Raw genomic sequence first — 13168 nt, forward strand, 5'->3', positions numbered from 1 at the left:
TTTATCTTAACACAAATCAGTTTGACAAAGCAATAAAAAGAATAATACATCAAAGATTAAAAAACACCTACGTACCGTTATTGCTGACATAATTTCTTCATAACTCATTCAAGTAATATGATCATACATAAACCGTTTGACCTCACCTCCAGTCTGTGTGCATGGAGCTTGCATTTTCTCCCTGTGCTTGGTGGGTTTCCTCTGGGTACTCAAGTTCAAGTTCAAGTTCAAGTAGGCTTTATTGTCACTTCAACCATATACAGTTAGTACACAGTGAAACGAAACAACGTTCCTCCAGGACCAAGGTGCTACATGCAACATAAACTTACAACATAAATTAACAGAGAAGCTAAACTAGCTAGCTAGGAGGCCTAGTTAGCTGGCTAGCAGAGACAAGACAGATGTTCCTAACATAAATTACAACATAAATTAACAAAAAAACTAACTAAAGACTAACTTACTAAAAGACTATCTACAGTTTTTTTTCAGACAACAGACAACATAAAGTGCACGTGCAAATGTGCAAAACGAGCAACAACAAAGTGACAGTGCGACAACAACGACATATCAGAACATAAAATATGGTGTTGAGGTAGTATAACATAGCAGCAAGAATTGATATTTGTGCAAAAAGTAATGAATATTGTGCAGAAGAGATAAACAGTGAGGCATTTACAGATGTGTGTACGATAGTTTGTGTGGGTCAGTGTGTCTGCGCTTGTGTTGATTAGTCAGTCCAGTCTCAGTGTTTTGATGTATTGATGTAGTTGAGTTAGGCTGAGTGATAATGTTTGTGTGTGTGTGTGTGTGTGTGTGTGTGTGTGTGTGTGTGTGTGTGTTTATCAGTTCAGTCCCTTTTTGTTGAGGAGACGGATGGCTTGTGAAAAAAAGCTGTTGCAAAGTCTGAATGTGTGTGCTCCAGTTGCCTAACACAGTCCAAAGACTTCTCACAGCTTCCAACTTTCTGTAGTGTGTGTGAGTGTGTGTGCTTGTGTGCCCTGTAATGGATTGCCAGCCCACCCAGGGTGTACCCTGGCCCGTGGTCCCCTCACCAACCACCAATTAACAGCACCAATTCACTAATCCTAATTTACCAATTAACTGCACCTCAGATTAAAGTTGTTATGAGGACCTACTGTAAGTAGCAGACAGATCTTAATTATCAGGAAAACTATTTAATATTTTAGAGGATTTTTTTCAGTGTGGAAAAAAAATAAAAATAAGGAAAGACCATGAAATTGTCTTTTGACTGGTAGTGTATACAACGGTATGAGCCAGTGAGTTAATGCTGTGATAAGGAACCTGTATTTGGGTGCCCTGGGTGCAAGAGGAGTGAAAGACAAATCTAAAACTCACCATTTATCTTATACAGTATGTGGTCGCTCATTGATGACATCACCTTTGGAAGAAAGTGGAAACAAAGGAGCAGCAGTCAAAACAGAGCATGCCCTGGACTAGACCTGGAATGGAATCTGGAACATTCATTACATTGCATTAGCAATGGTACAGTGTGTTACAGTAGCAACAATGTACATGTACATAGTTGGAGAAATCCAACTATTTACCCTTTGGATAATGAGAGACCAGATCACCAGCCCCTAGTTGGTGTAACACATGTGATGCAGGAACACTAAGGTTGTAGTCTGTCTAAACGGCAGTAGAACTGTCACTGAGGTATACTTCAAAATGCTGCAGGGCCATTAGCAATAAAAGTGACTCCTTGGTGCTATAGTTGAGTTGGTGCATCAAGATCTTTTCTGAGAAGTAACACACAGGGTGATCTGTCGGCACTGGTGGCTCAGTGGTAGGTGTTTCACCTGTTGACTTAAATGATTTAAATACAGAATCATCAGAAGGCTCATTAAAATACACAAGACTTAAATTCTTTCAGCAAAATTAGATCTTTACACTTTAAGTTTGGCTGAATCATTTGAGTAAGTTTCTAAAACTTTCCATGTAGGCTTCAATCATGTGCTCATATGCTCAGAAAACAGGAGTTTTAACCGCCTCATAATCCAAACATTGTTTCAGAGTAAAAGTGGAACATGCTTTTCTCCTTTCTCTTACGATTAACATTGCGGTAAATTTGTCTACAAACATTTAGTACAGTTTAACACATTAGCAATTCTCTCAAACACAGCATAGTCCAAATCAACTTCATCCTCTCTACACACAGTAATTATACCAACATGTTAACTAACATCAAAAGGAGGCTAGTTTATTGGTGAACTTTGATTTGGAGTTAGTGGTGAGGCCAGTGCATTGTCGACATCAGCCCTAACAGGAGCATTGTAAACTGCTGTAGCAGCCAGGTTGAGCTTCTTCCCCTCATCATCTAACTTAAACATGGCTCCTAAACATACAGTAACTGCTTCTGATACGTCTGCTGCTTAAAAAAAAAAAACTCCAGTTCATTCACAGTAAGTTGCAAAACATGGTCTGCTGAATCGACCTGATGTCATTTGGTGTAAACCGCCTCTTAACCATCTCAGCACACTGCAACGGCACCTGCAGTGCTGGAACCCTTAACGGGCTGAGTGGCAACTCCTGGAAGTACAGTACCTCCTGCTCAGGTAAAACCTGCTCAGCCATTAGTGCCTCAAACAATGTGGCCTTATCCAGCTTTTTTAGTAGCTAGCTGAGGAACTGAGATATAAAAAAAAAGTCTGCTGTTAAAAGTAGGCCATCTTTCCTACATTTATCAAATTCTTACAAGGTAGGACACAGCATAAACATAGTCAGGTCAAAAACAGCCATAGCTCAAAGTGAAACAAGCATTCAATTACAAGTATAACGACTCAGTCTAGGATTAGGGCAGACACCATGAGTTAAGGATCGGGGTCAAGTGTAATGCGATGGAGAATGTGTATTTGGGTGCCCTGGATACAACAGAAATGAAACTCAAACACAGGATTCAAGTCTCACACGGGTGTATTGTGCTATATACTGTAGATCATATATACACAAATGAACATTGAACAGTTGGACAAACAAACAAGCAAACAAAACACAGGGTGGAACCAGGCCAAAACAACAAACAAAATGAGTTTTAAGAATTTACATTTCCTCTCAGAAACAAACAAAACACATGTACTGTATCTTCAAAACTAAAGTCATACAAAATAAATGAAATAGATGATGAATCCCATCAACACCACAATCAAGTAAGCATCAAAGCTGCCTGTGCCTCTGTGTTTCACCTGCTTATGGTAATGGCGTGTGAGCAGTAAGGAGATGTGAATGGATTTTACTATTTCAATTAGTGAAGATTTTCCCTTTGAATTTCTCACACTGCATCTCACACTGAGATGAGGACCAGCTGACGTGTTGTTTGTTGTTTGGCAAATAATGGCAGTAGGACAACTAAACTCTGTTAGACTCTCTGCATAGACTCTCTCCATATCCTTAGTGTCAATTAATTAAAAAAATAAATCTAAAAAATAATAAAGTTATTATGCCGTATGGCTTCTTGTTATGCTCAATTTTGGTGAACACTGTCCCAGAGTCGTCTAGGGTACTTTACTATGCCTGTAAAAGCCTTGTGCTTCTTTGACATTTATGAAGCTTAGGCAGGATTAGTAAGGTCATGACAGCTACTCTCCTTCATGTACTGTAAGTCTTGAATGTGTCATGTCAATACTTGGCACAATGGGCATTGTGTGGTCCATTGATCTGTTTATGGACTGTGTGTGCCATACATCTATTAGATTAGATATATTTCCACTTCTGCATGCATTTCAGAGATGTGTTTGTCAGAAGATAAGGCTGGGGCAAGATTGAGATTGTGGCAATCATGAAATGGTTAATCAAGATCTCATTGCACTCAAGGAGCAGAGGGAGGCATTTGAAGCCTTATCTGCCAGATGATTCTGTGACACCAAAGCAAGATCTAATGTACTCAGAAAATTGATTGCTCTCTACACAAACAGCTTAAATAATTCTGATCCAGTTATAAAGTAATTGCTATAAATAACCAGATTTACATATATTTTAATGCCTTTCACCTTGGCCCCCTTTGGGTATATGTTTGTGACGCAGCCGCATTGATGCAGGAATGCATGCATTATGGTTTTTTTTTTTTCATTGCACACATACTGTACCTGCAAAGTACTCAAATGGAGGGGAACGACCACCATTCTCTTCTTTTTAGCGTCAGCCAGTAAACAAGAACTTTTTCTAAAGGCCAAATGTTTAGTGTCCAGATACATAAGTATTACAACCAACCACTGAAACATACATTTATTTATTAATAGGGTTTCTGCATACCACTCTTTCAGCCTATCCCATGTTTGTCTGAATAGAGTTGTTGATATACACTTAGCAGATATGCGTCATTACTCCAGATTCCTTACCCAGACTCGAGTGCATTAGTGATTGAGAAATACCATGCATAGTAATTCCCGGGCTTAGTCCTAAATCGATAAGTTTTTTTTGTGCTAGATATGGTTGAAGTTAAAAGCTTAGATACACTTTAGGCTAAAGTCTTTACAATTTTTTTTTTTAACCATCTCACAGATTTTATGTTAATAAACTGTGCTTTTGACATTTACTATATGTATGAAACAAGTATTCTTTTCCGGCAATTATTTATTTAACTTATAACTCACTATATCACAATTCGATGGGTCAAAAGTGTACCTACTGTACACTCAACTGACCTTTAATAAACAGCTTGGAAAATTTCAATAAATAATTTTATGGCATTAGAAGCTGATTTGGGGTGTACCTGTGGATGTATTTTAAGGCCTCAGTGGCCCTCTGTTTGACATTATTTGAAAATGTGCATTAATTAGCCAAGAGCTCAAATTTCTATTTAGACCTCCACAAGTCTGTTTCAATCTTGGGAACAATTTCAAAATGTCAGAAGGTGCCACGTTCATTTGCACTAATGATATTACGCAAGTAGAGTATATACACATGGAAACACACAGCCATCATCCCGGTCAGGAAGAATATGCGCACTTTGGTACAAAGAGTACAAATCAATCCCAGAACAACAGGAAAGAACCTTATGAAGACACTGGAGGAAACAGGCACAAAAGTATCTATAGCTACAGTAAAACAAGATGGATATTAATGTAACCTGAAAGGGTGCTGACTAATGAAGAAGCCACTGCTCCGAAACTATGGAGAAATCCAGACAATGGTTTTTAGCTGTACATGGACAAAAAGATCTTAAAGAAGATTAGAGAAATGTCAACTGGTCTGATGAAACAAAATTCAAACATTTGGTCATAAAGACCATTGCTGTGAGGAACACCATCCTAACCATGAAGCATAAGGGTTTGTAAGGTTCTTTGCTCCGGGAAGGACTGGTGCACTTTACAAAATAAATGGCATCATGAGGAAGAACGATAATGTGGATATATTGAAGCAACATCTAAAGACATCAGATAGTAAGTTAAATCTTGGTCGCAAATGGTTCAATGACCCTTTTGAGTCGAAGTATTGGCGTGCCCCTGACCTCAATCCAATAGAACCTTTGTGAGCAGCATTGAAATTGTGTGTGCAGGCTAGGAGGCCTACAAATGGAGGAATGAAGGATAAAATTTTAGCAACTTAATGTAAGAAGCCTACCCCAGACATCTGACTTAAATTAAACAATTTAAACGCAATATTACCAGACACAAACTCAGTGCATTTAAAGCTCTGACCCACTGAGAATGTGATGGAAGAAGCGAAATGAATCTTTCAATAATGATCATAAATGACCTAAAAGACAGGGAATATTTCCAGGGTTTTAATGTCAGGAACTGGAAAATAATAATAATAATAATAATAATAATAATAATGTATATGTTTTTGGCTAAGGTAAATGTAAACTTTTTAACTTCAAATGTACCATGCCGAAGGAACACAAGTGCTACAGTAGCTGGAGGAATATGTTGGGGTGTGTATGGGTGAGTATTTATGTTCACAAAATGTTTTTTCTGTCTCAACATTTGGGGCATCAGTTAAGGTGCCAGCTTTTGTTTCTTACTTCTGTTCAACTTCTGTTAGTTATTAGGTTGTAATTGTGAAACCTCTTTTGCAGGTAAACATGTAATTAGTAGACTTGTAAATAAAATAAGTGTTTTAAATTTTAAACATCAATCCAATTGGTAAAATAATGAAAAGAATGTGATGCACTGCAACTCTGTCTAGAAAGCCCCCAAATGAACTATTTTATCATCTTGGGTGGGTAAAGCATATCTTCAATTCACTTCAATTTTATTTGTATAACACGTTTAGGGTCATTGTCACAAACCAGTTTTGCAGAATCAAAATAAAATTATGGAAATGTATATGAAATGTAAGAAAATGTGTACGAATCAAAATAAATAAATGGTTCCTAATAAGCAAGCTGAGGGTGACAATGGAAAGGAAAAACTCCCTAAGATATCAATAAGACCAAAAATCGAAAAAGTCCGCAAAGAAAAGCTGTCTTTATTGGTTGAGGGCAGGGCTGTCTTCATGTTCAAGTGGAACCGTACCCAGTCCCCACATGCATCCCAGTCAGACAGGTTCAGAGGGCGAGGGAGTCTGGATCACTGGCAGCTCAGGAGTAGCATGTGTGGCTCGACAGAGAGAGACACAGGGAGAGGAAAGGAGGAGAGAGAAGAAAATAGAAGAGAAAAAGAGATAACAGTTAGGTATAGTCACATAACTGTACCTGTTAAGTACAATTACACAATGTAGGCTATAAGGTAAATGTATACTTGTGCAGAGTGCAAGCAGGGACTTCGGCAGAACTAACCACATAACTAAAAGGGAGAGCCAGAAAGAAATGCAGACATGAGGGTTCCCTACAATGTAAAGCAAACAGTTACTCCACCATCAACTAACCTGTGTGATCACTGAGAGCAGGGAAAGACAGCATCTAAACTTACCTAAATAAGCGTAGGTTAAATAAAAAGGTTTTTAGCCCAAACTTAATGGGCTAAATAAATAGGTTTTTAGCCTAAACTTAAACACTAAAACTGCGTCTGAGTCCCGAACATTAATTAGAAAACTATTCCATTCCATTTTTTTAAAGAAAGAGCTCTGTCCCCTTCTGTAGTTTTCATAATATGCAGTACTGACAAGTAGCCTGCACCCTTTGGTCGAAGTAAGCTTGGTGGATTGTAAGACACTAACACTTCACTCAGGTACTGTGACATGAGACTATTTAATGCTTTATAGGTCACAATTAGTATTTTAAAATCAATGTAAATTTTCACTGGAAGCCAATGCAGTGTAGATAAGATAGAGGTGATAGGGATATCTTCTGGTTCTAGTGAGGATTTTCGCTGCTGCATTCTAAACTAACTGAAGCTTGGTAATGCATTTAGTGCATCCAGACAGTACGGACAATAGAGCATTACAATAATTCTAAAACTTTGAGATGATAAAAGCATAAACAGATTTTTCTGCATTGATGAGTGACAATAAATTCCTTATCTCTCTATATTCACACCAATGTTGCAGAGTTACTGTGTGATCATAAAGCTTACTTCTAGCTGCATGTGGTCCTACAACCAGAACTTCTGTCTTGTCAGGATTAAGTAGAAGGAAGTTATTAAACATCCCATCTCTTATGTTCTTCACGCATTGCTCAACTTTATTAAGCCAGCTTTTTTCATCTGGCATTGATGAGACATATAATTGTGTGTCATCAGCATAACAGTGAAAATTAATACCATGCTTATGAATTATATTGCCCAGAGAAATAATGTAAAGAGAAAATAGCAAAGGGCCTCAAACCGAACCCTGTGGAACACCAAACTTCAGAACATGCAGAAATGTCACCATTTTAATCTAAAAACTGATAATGATCAATCAAATAAGATCTGAGCCAGGAGAAGACTTAATTTGTACAACATTTTCTAAGCTATGAAGGACAATCAAATGGTTTCAAAAGCTGCACTAAGGTCAAGTAACACAAGCAGAGAGGCAACTCTGATCAGAGATCAATAGGTGGTCATTTGCTACTCTGTGCTGGGATGAGGCCTAAATCCTGAGTTATAGAGCTTGTGTATGCTATTTCTATATGAAACTAGCTGCTAAAAAAAAATGGTCATTTGGTATATTCAGATAGTCAACTGACCTTATTGTTTGGCTGATAACATTGCTGAACTTCGACCTGACCAACTACAACAACCCCAGATCATAAGGCTGGCCCAACTGGCTTATCTGCCTCTCTTCTTACCTTGATGTCCATTACTCTAAAACAGTAAAAATCTGGACTCATCAGACCACAAGATATTTTCCAGTGCTCCACAGTCCATTCTTTATGCTAGAAAACTGATTATTATTATTATTGAAATATCTTTCAATAAGCCTCACTCACTAGTAGCTTTCTATCTATAGACAGCTATACAGTTTTTTTTATTACTAATCCCTTGAGTTCTCTTCGCATGGAGTGCACGTGTTACTTTCACTATTATACATAGCTGTGAATTCTAAGGCTGTTTACTTATGATTTAATTTTACATGATCTCCCATCCCACTTTTTCAGGATGTTTTTCTGACCACATTTCTTTATGTTCATCACTATTCTTTCAGGTTTTAATAACACGTTTTACACTTTTTTTTTCTTGATGCAGGACAACAATTTGCCAGTTGAACCATATTAATCACAGTAATTATCCTGCAAAACACACTTAACTATTTGCTTGGTTAAATCCAGATGATGACTTTTTTTTCTTTTGGCCAGACAATATAACATGCTGGACTCAAACTGAGAGAGCTTATATGAAACAGACAAGGACAAAGGGCTAAGTCAATATAGGTGTAAAGCATTTGAACAGTGAAAAAACCTCTAATAATTGAAAGTCATGAAAAACAATCTAGATGTTGCTATTGTTTTAAGATGGCATGCTGCTCTTGGAAAACCATCTCATCCTTTTATGTCCTTTATACAGCACCTGTGTTTTTGGTTACTGTATTAATCATGATATGGTCTAATAATGTTCAACCAGGAAGATCCAAATTTAAATCTAAACATCTAACTCTTGCATGTTTTTACTCCATTGTGTTTAGGATGCTGGATTTGGGTAGTTAAATGCCATTTGTGTGATGACATAAAAAAAAAGAATACTTGTCAGATACTGGTTAGTGATGGTGGACAAATTGCAATTCTTTTCTATAATTTTTTTATGGGGGGGTAAAGCTGAAGGACCACTGAAGGGGTGGGAGTGTTTGTGTGGCTGTTAAGGTAAAACATCAGTTATATAATTTCTCCATAATAAGCTGCTTTCCCTTCAAGACTACATTTAAAACAAAAAGCCATGTATGGTAGATGTTAGTAATTTGTATAGAAGGACAAATGTAGGATTAATAAAATAAACTATTGACAGTTGACAATAGTATTTTCATCGTTCCTGTGTCTATGGCTAAACAATAACATGCAAAATAGATCTATAAAATAATAAAATCTATAAAATAATAAAACTGGCAATAAGGTCTGCACAGAGATAGAGACCACAGAGAAAAAAGGAAGTGAAAGAAAGACTCTGAGAACCTCATTTAGTGAAGTGTCCATCTGCTCAACTCATCACACTCTCAAAACATCTAATAGATGCATAATGATGGACTACCAAAAAAAAGGTTTCATATGGTAGATTTAGATTTATTCTCACATTCATTGTCAAACCTCAGGCATATTTTACTGAGCTCAGTTGCAATCCAAACAGTTGGCTCACTCAGGACATTGTTCCACATATTCATGTAGTAAAACAGCAACACAGAGAAAAAAAAAATCAGAATGATGCAAGGATCAGGCTCTTCAATCTCAGTTAAAGTGGCAAAATATGTCTGAAACATTCTTTAAAAAAATCCCCCTCCCCCTTTAATAAATGTAAAAAATCCTTTTCCTCCAAGCCTGGTGTCCTTTTGTAAAAACTACTTAAGTTGAAAACAAAAACAAAAAATGGCATTGCTTAGTCTGCTCATACATTGTTAAATGTATTCATGCTCACAAGTGCAATAAATGCCAAATAATACTGATGAAAGGGAGTTTGGTCATCTTCTTTCACCAGTTCACATCCATGGCCTTTAGCTTTTCCCACTTTGACCACACAAGGTCATGTCGTGTTCATACAAGCCTCAGCCACTTCACACACCTGGTGCTGCTTAACACTGTAGCAAATCAAAACAGTTTTACAAAGACATTTACACTATGTACTAACTATATTTCATATATAGAACTTGTTTCAATGCGCATATACACCAAAATATTTGGTACCTGACAAGACAACTTTGGAGCATTGCTTTTCTGTTACATTAGTGCAAATGCAATGGTTTATATATATATATATATATATATATATATATATATATATATATATAAAAACCATTGCAAAAAACAAACATATCACTATATGCGAATACTAAAAGCGTGCTAGTGAATATGTACTGGGTGCATATAAATATAGTGCACCAATGCACTTTCTATGTCTAAGGGACACATGGTCACATTCAGTTTGGGTAAGGTCTAGAACCTCGTTGTAGTCTTGTCCTCTAGTCCTTGGATTGACATGGAAGCGTTGCAGGTTAGCAAGCTAATGTTTAGTATTGCCACTGCAGTTAACAGAAATAGGAGTTATAAAAGCAGCAACAGGTTTACAGATAAGTACAAATGACATAACATGGAGCATTTGATTGAAAGGATGTCGGTTGGGTACACAGGTGCTAAAGCTACCTCACCAGTAGCGCTGCTACCCACCAAATCCCTTATTTAGAAATACTCCTCCTCCTTTGGCCAGCATTTACGGAGTACGAATATGACATCAGAAAGGTGTGGCTCATTTCTGTTCTAAGAGCCTGGCACAAGCAGTCATTAACCTGTGGAACAGGACAGAGGAAGCGGAGTCTCAGCAGAAGTGTTGGCCTCCACTTCCCGTTCCTGACCGCTTTCCACCTCAGCCGAAGAAGGCCCTGGTGCTTCAGGTTGGGCCTCCTGGATTGTGGCATCGAGTTGTGGGTACTCATCTGTACCCACCTCCCGCTGTGCTGAGCTCTTTAGCTGGTTGTGGCACAGAGGACAGGCCTCCTGCACATACAGCCACTTCTTTAAACAACCAGCATGAAAGAAATGATTACACGGTGTGATGACAGCTGAAGTCATGTCCTAAAGGAAAAACAGAAACATAGCAGTGATGGATTAATATTTCTACAGCAACTACTGAGCTTAGCAAATAGGCAAAGCTACATTTTCAGTGACTAGAACGTCTTTTTTACCTACGTAAAATGTAGGTGTTAGTAATGTACAAATAAAACCAGGATAAATCAGTGCTTTTTCTACCTTCAATATAACTCAGAAACCAACACAATTGAAGTGAAAAACTAAAAGAAATGTTTTAGGGGAAACAAAGAAAAAAATTAATGAAAAAATTTACAATGACCTACTTGCACAATTTTGCACACCCCTAACTAATATTACGTTAAAGTACATGGATGATTTTTCCCTTAAAAAAACCTTTTTTAAACCTTTATTTATTTATTTTTTTACATTTTAACAGTGGTGCATAATGATGAACTACCAAGAAAAAAAGTTTCATATGGTAGATTTAGATTTATTATCTACCGAAGGCTTTATGTGCACTACACAGTATAATGCTGTTAATATGTACCACTGTGATACTTTTTGGTACTATGGTCTTCTGTAAAAGGAGATTCTGTAGTTTGATTAAATAAAAAATTAAACAAGAAAAAACAATAAAAAACAAACAAACAAGACAAAACATTTTTTAGACATCTTAGTTTAACTAATTCTGCACATTAAAAAAAAATCTTAATATTCTCTTTAACGAAGGATAAGTGAAGGATGACCATCTGCTTTCTCAATCACACAGCAGTGAGTTACGTTATAACAGTATTTTGCATAATCCCAGGTCTGATGCACGCCCTATATCACGTCCATGCGGTTCAGTGACGTTATCGAAACAAGTTAGGTTTAGGAAATAGGCATTTCTAGCTTTATAGCATCATCTACAGTGGTGGCCAAAAGCATTAAGACAAAAGTTAATGGCATCTAATTTTTTTTTTTAATAATGACAATCAAGATAATATGAATAACCTGCTATTTTATGCGATTCAATTGCTATATAATTAACAATATTTTGCTATCTTTTATTCTACAAGACCTGCTGGATCCCCTAGGCCTGTCATAGTTCAGACTGCCCAGCCCAAATCCAATGAATCAGTTAAAAAAAACTCATCAAATCTGATTTTTGGAACCACATTCAGAGGTGATTTAAAATTAGATTCAGATCAGATTCCTAAAGATGCGTCTCAGGCTGGAAGCTCTACCGGCTTGAATTGGATTTCAAAATGTCCACAGCGTTACTGACAACCTGATGTGAAAGAACACGTTCACCCAATCACGTGGAGTACATGGATCTGAGAGGGGAGATGGAAATAATAGTCATATTTTTGTACTATGTGAATTTTCTATGCTTCAAGGGTTCGCAGAGGATATTTTTTTTTGCTTTTGGTGCTACAATTCTAAAGCACGTAAAAGCTGAGCCCTTAAAATTTCCAAGCAACTAAATTAACTGGGTATTCAGGAAGAGCAGCTGACTATGGAAATGGAGAATACTCGCTGGACAGAGAACAAAATAAAATGTCTGATAGCACTTTTGGGGGAATGCATTACTACAGGCAAAGCTAGAGGGAATGTATAGAAATTGCTATGAATATAACATGATCTTATTCCTAAAAAGGAAATAACATGATCTACGCGAGCCTCTGGCATTGTTGCCACAGCAACCAATGCAGATAGGTCGACAAATTGTCAGATTTGGGCTGCCAGTCTAAACAGAGCCAAATTAGATCTGATCATTTTTAAAATAACAGTGTGGACAGTCACAGTAAAACCGATTATATTTTCCTGCAGTCTGAGTCAAAAAGATGTCTGCACTACCCTGGTATCACTTGCATCCATGCCTGCTTAATCGCTTCTTGCAGATCATGTACATAAATTTGCCACAGAAGTTCTCAATACATTTTTGTGAGGTGGACACCCAGGTTCCAGAAATTAAAAGTCCTGCTACATATACTCAGCAAAAAAAGAAACGTCCCTTTTTCAGGACTGTGTATTTCAACAATAATGTTGTAAAAATCCAAATAACTTTACAGATCTTTCTTGTAAAGGGTTTAAACAATGTTTTCCATGCATGTTCAATTAACCATAATCAATTAATTAACA

At 37.1% G+C, this 13168-nt stretch overlaps 1 protein-coding gene across 5 annotated transcripts in view; it reads right to left on the reverse strand.

Annotated features, from left to right (window-relative positions):
* Positions 1-9568: 9568 nt before the first annotated feature.
* rnf145a (ring finger protein 145a) overlaps positions 9569-13168 on the reverse strand; it is a 29378-nt gene continuing 25778 nt past the window's right edge. For all 5 annotated transcript variants that reach the window (XM_053506019.1, XM_053506020.1, XM_053506022.1 and 2 more), the window contains one exon: positions 9569-11089. In XM_053506019.1, the coding sequence (XP_053361994.1) occupies positions 10799-11089 (291 nt within the window). In that variant the 3' untranslated portion in view covers positions 9569-10798. The remainder of the gene's footprint in view (positions 11090-13168) is intronic.

The sequence above is a fragment of the Clarias gariepinus genome, chromosome 10 (genome assembly GCF_024256425.1).
Source record: "Clarias gariepinus isolate MV-2021 ecotype Netherlands chromosome 10, CGAR_prim_01v2, whole genome shotgun sequence".
NCBI classification, from domain to species: Eukaryota; Metazoa; Chordata; class Actinopteri; order Siluriformes; family Clariidae; genus Clarias; species Clarias gariepinus.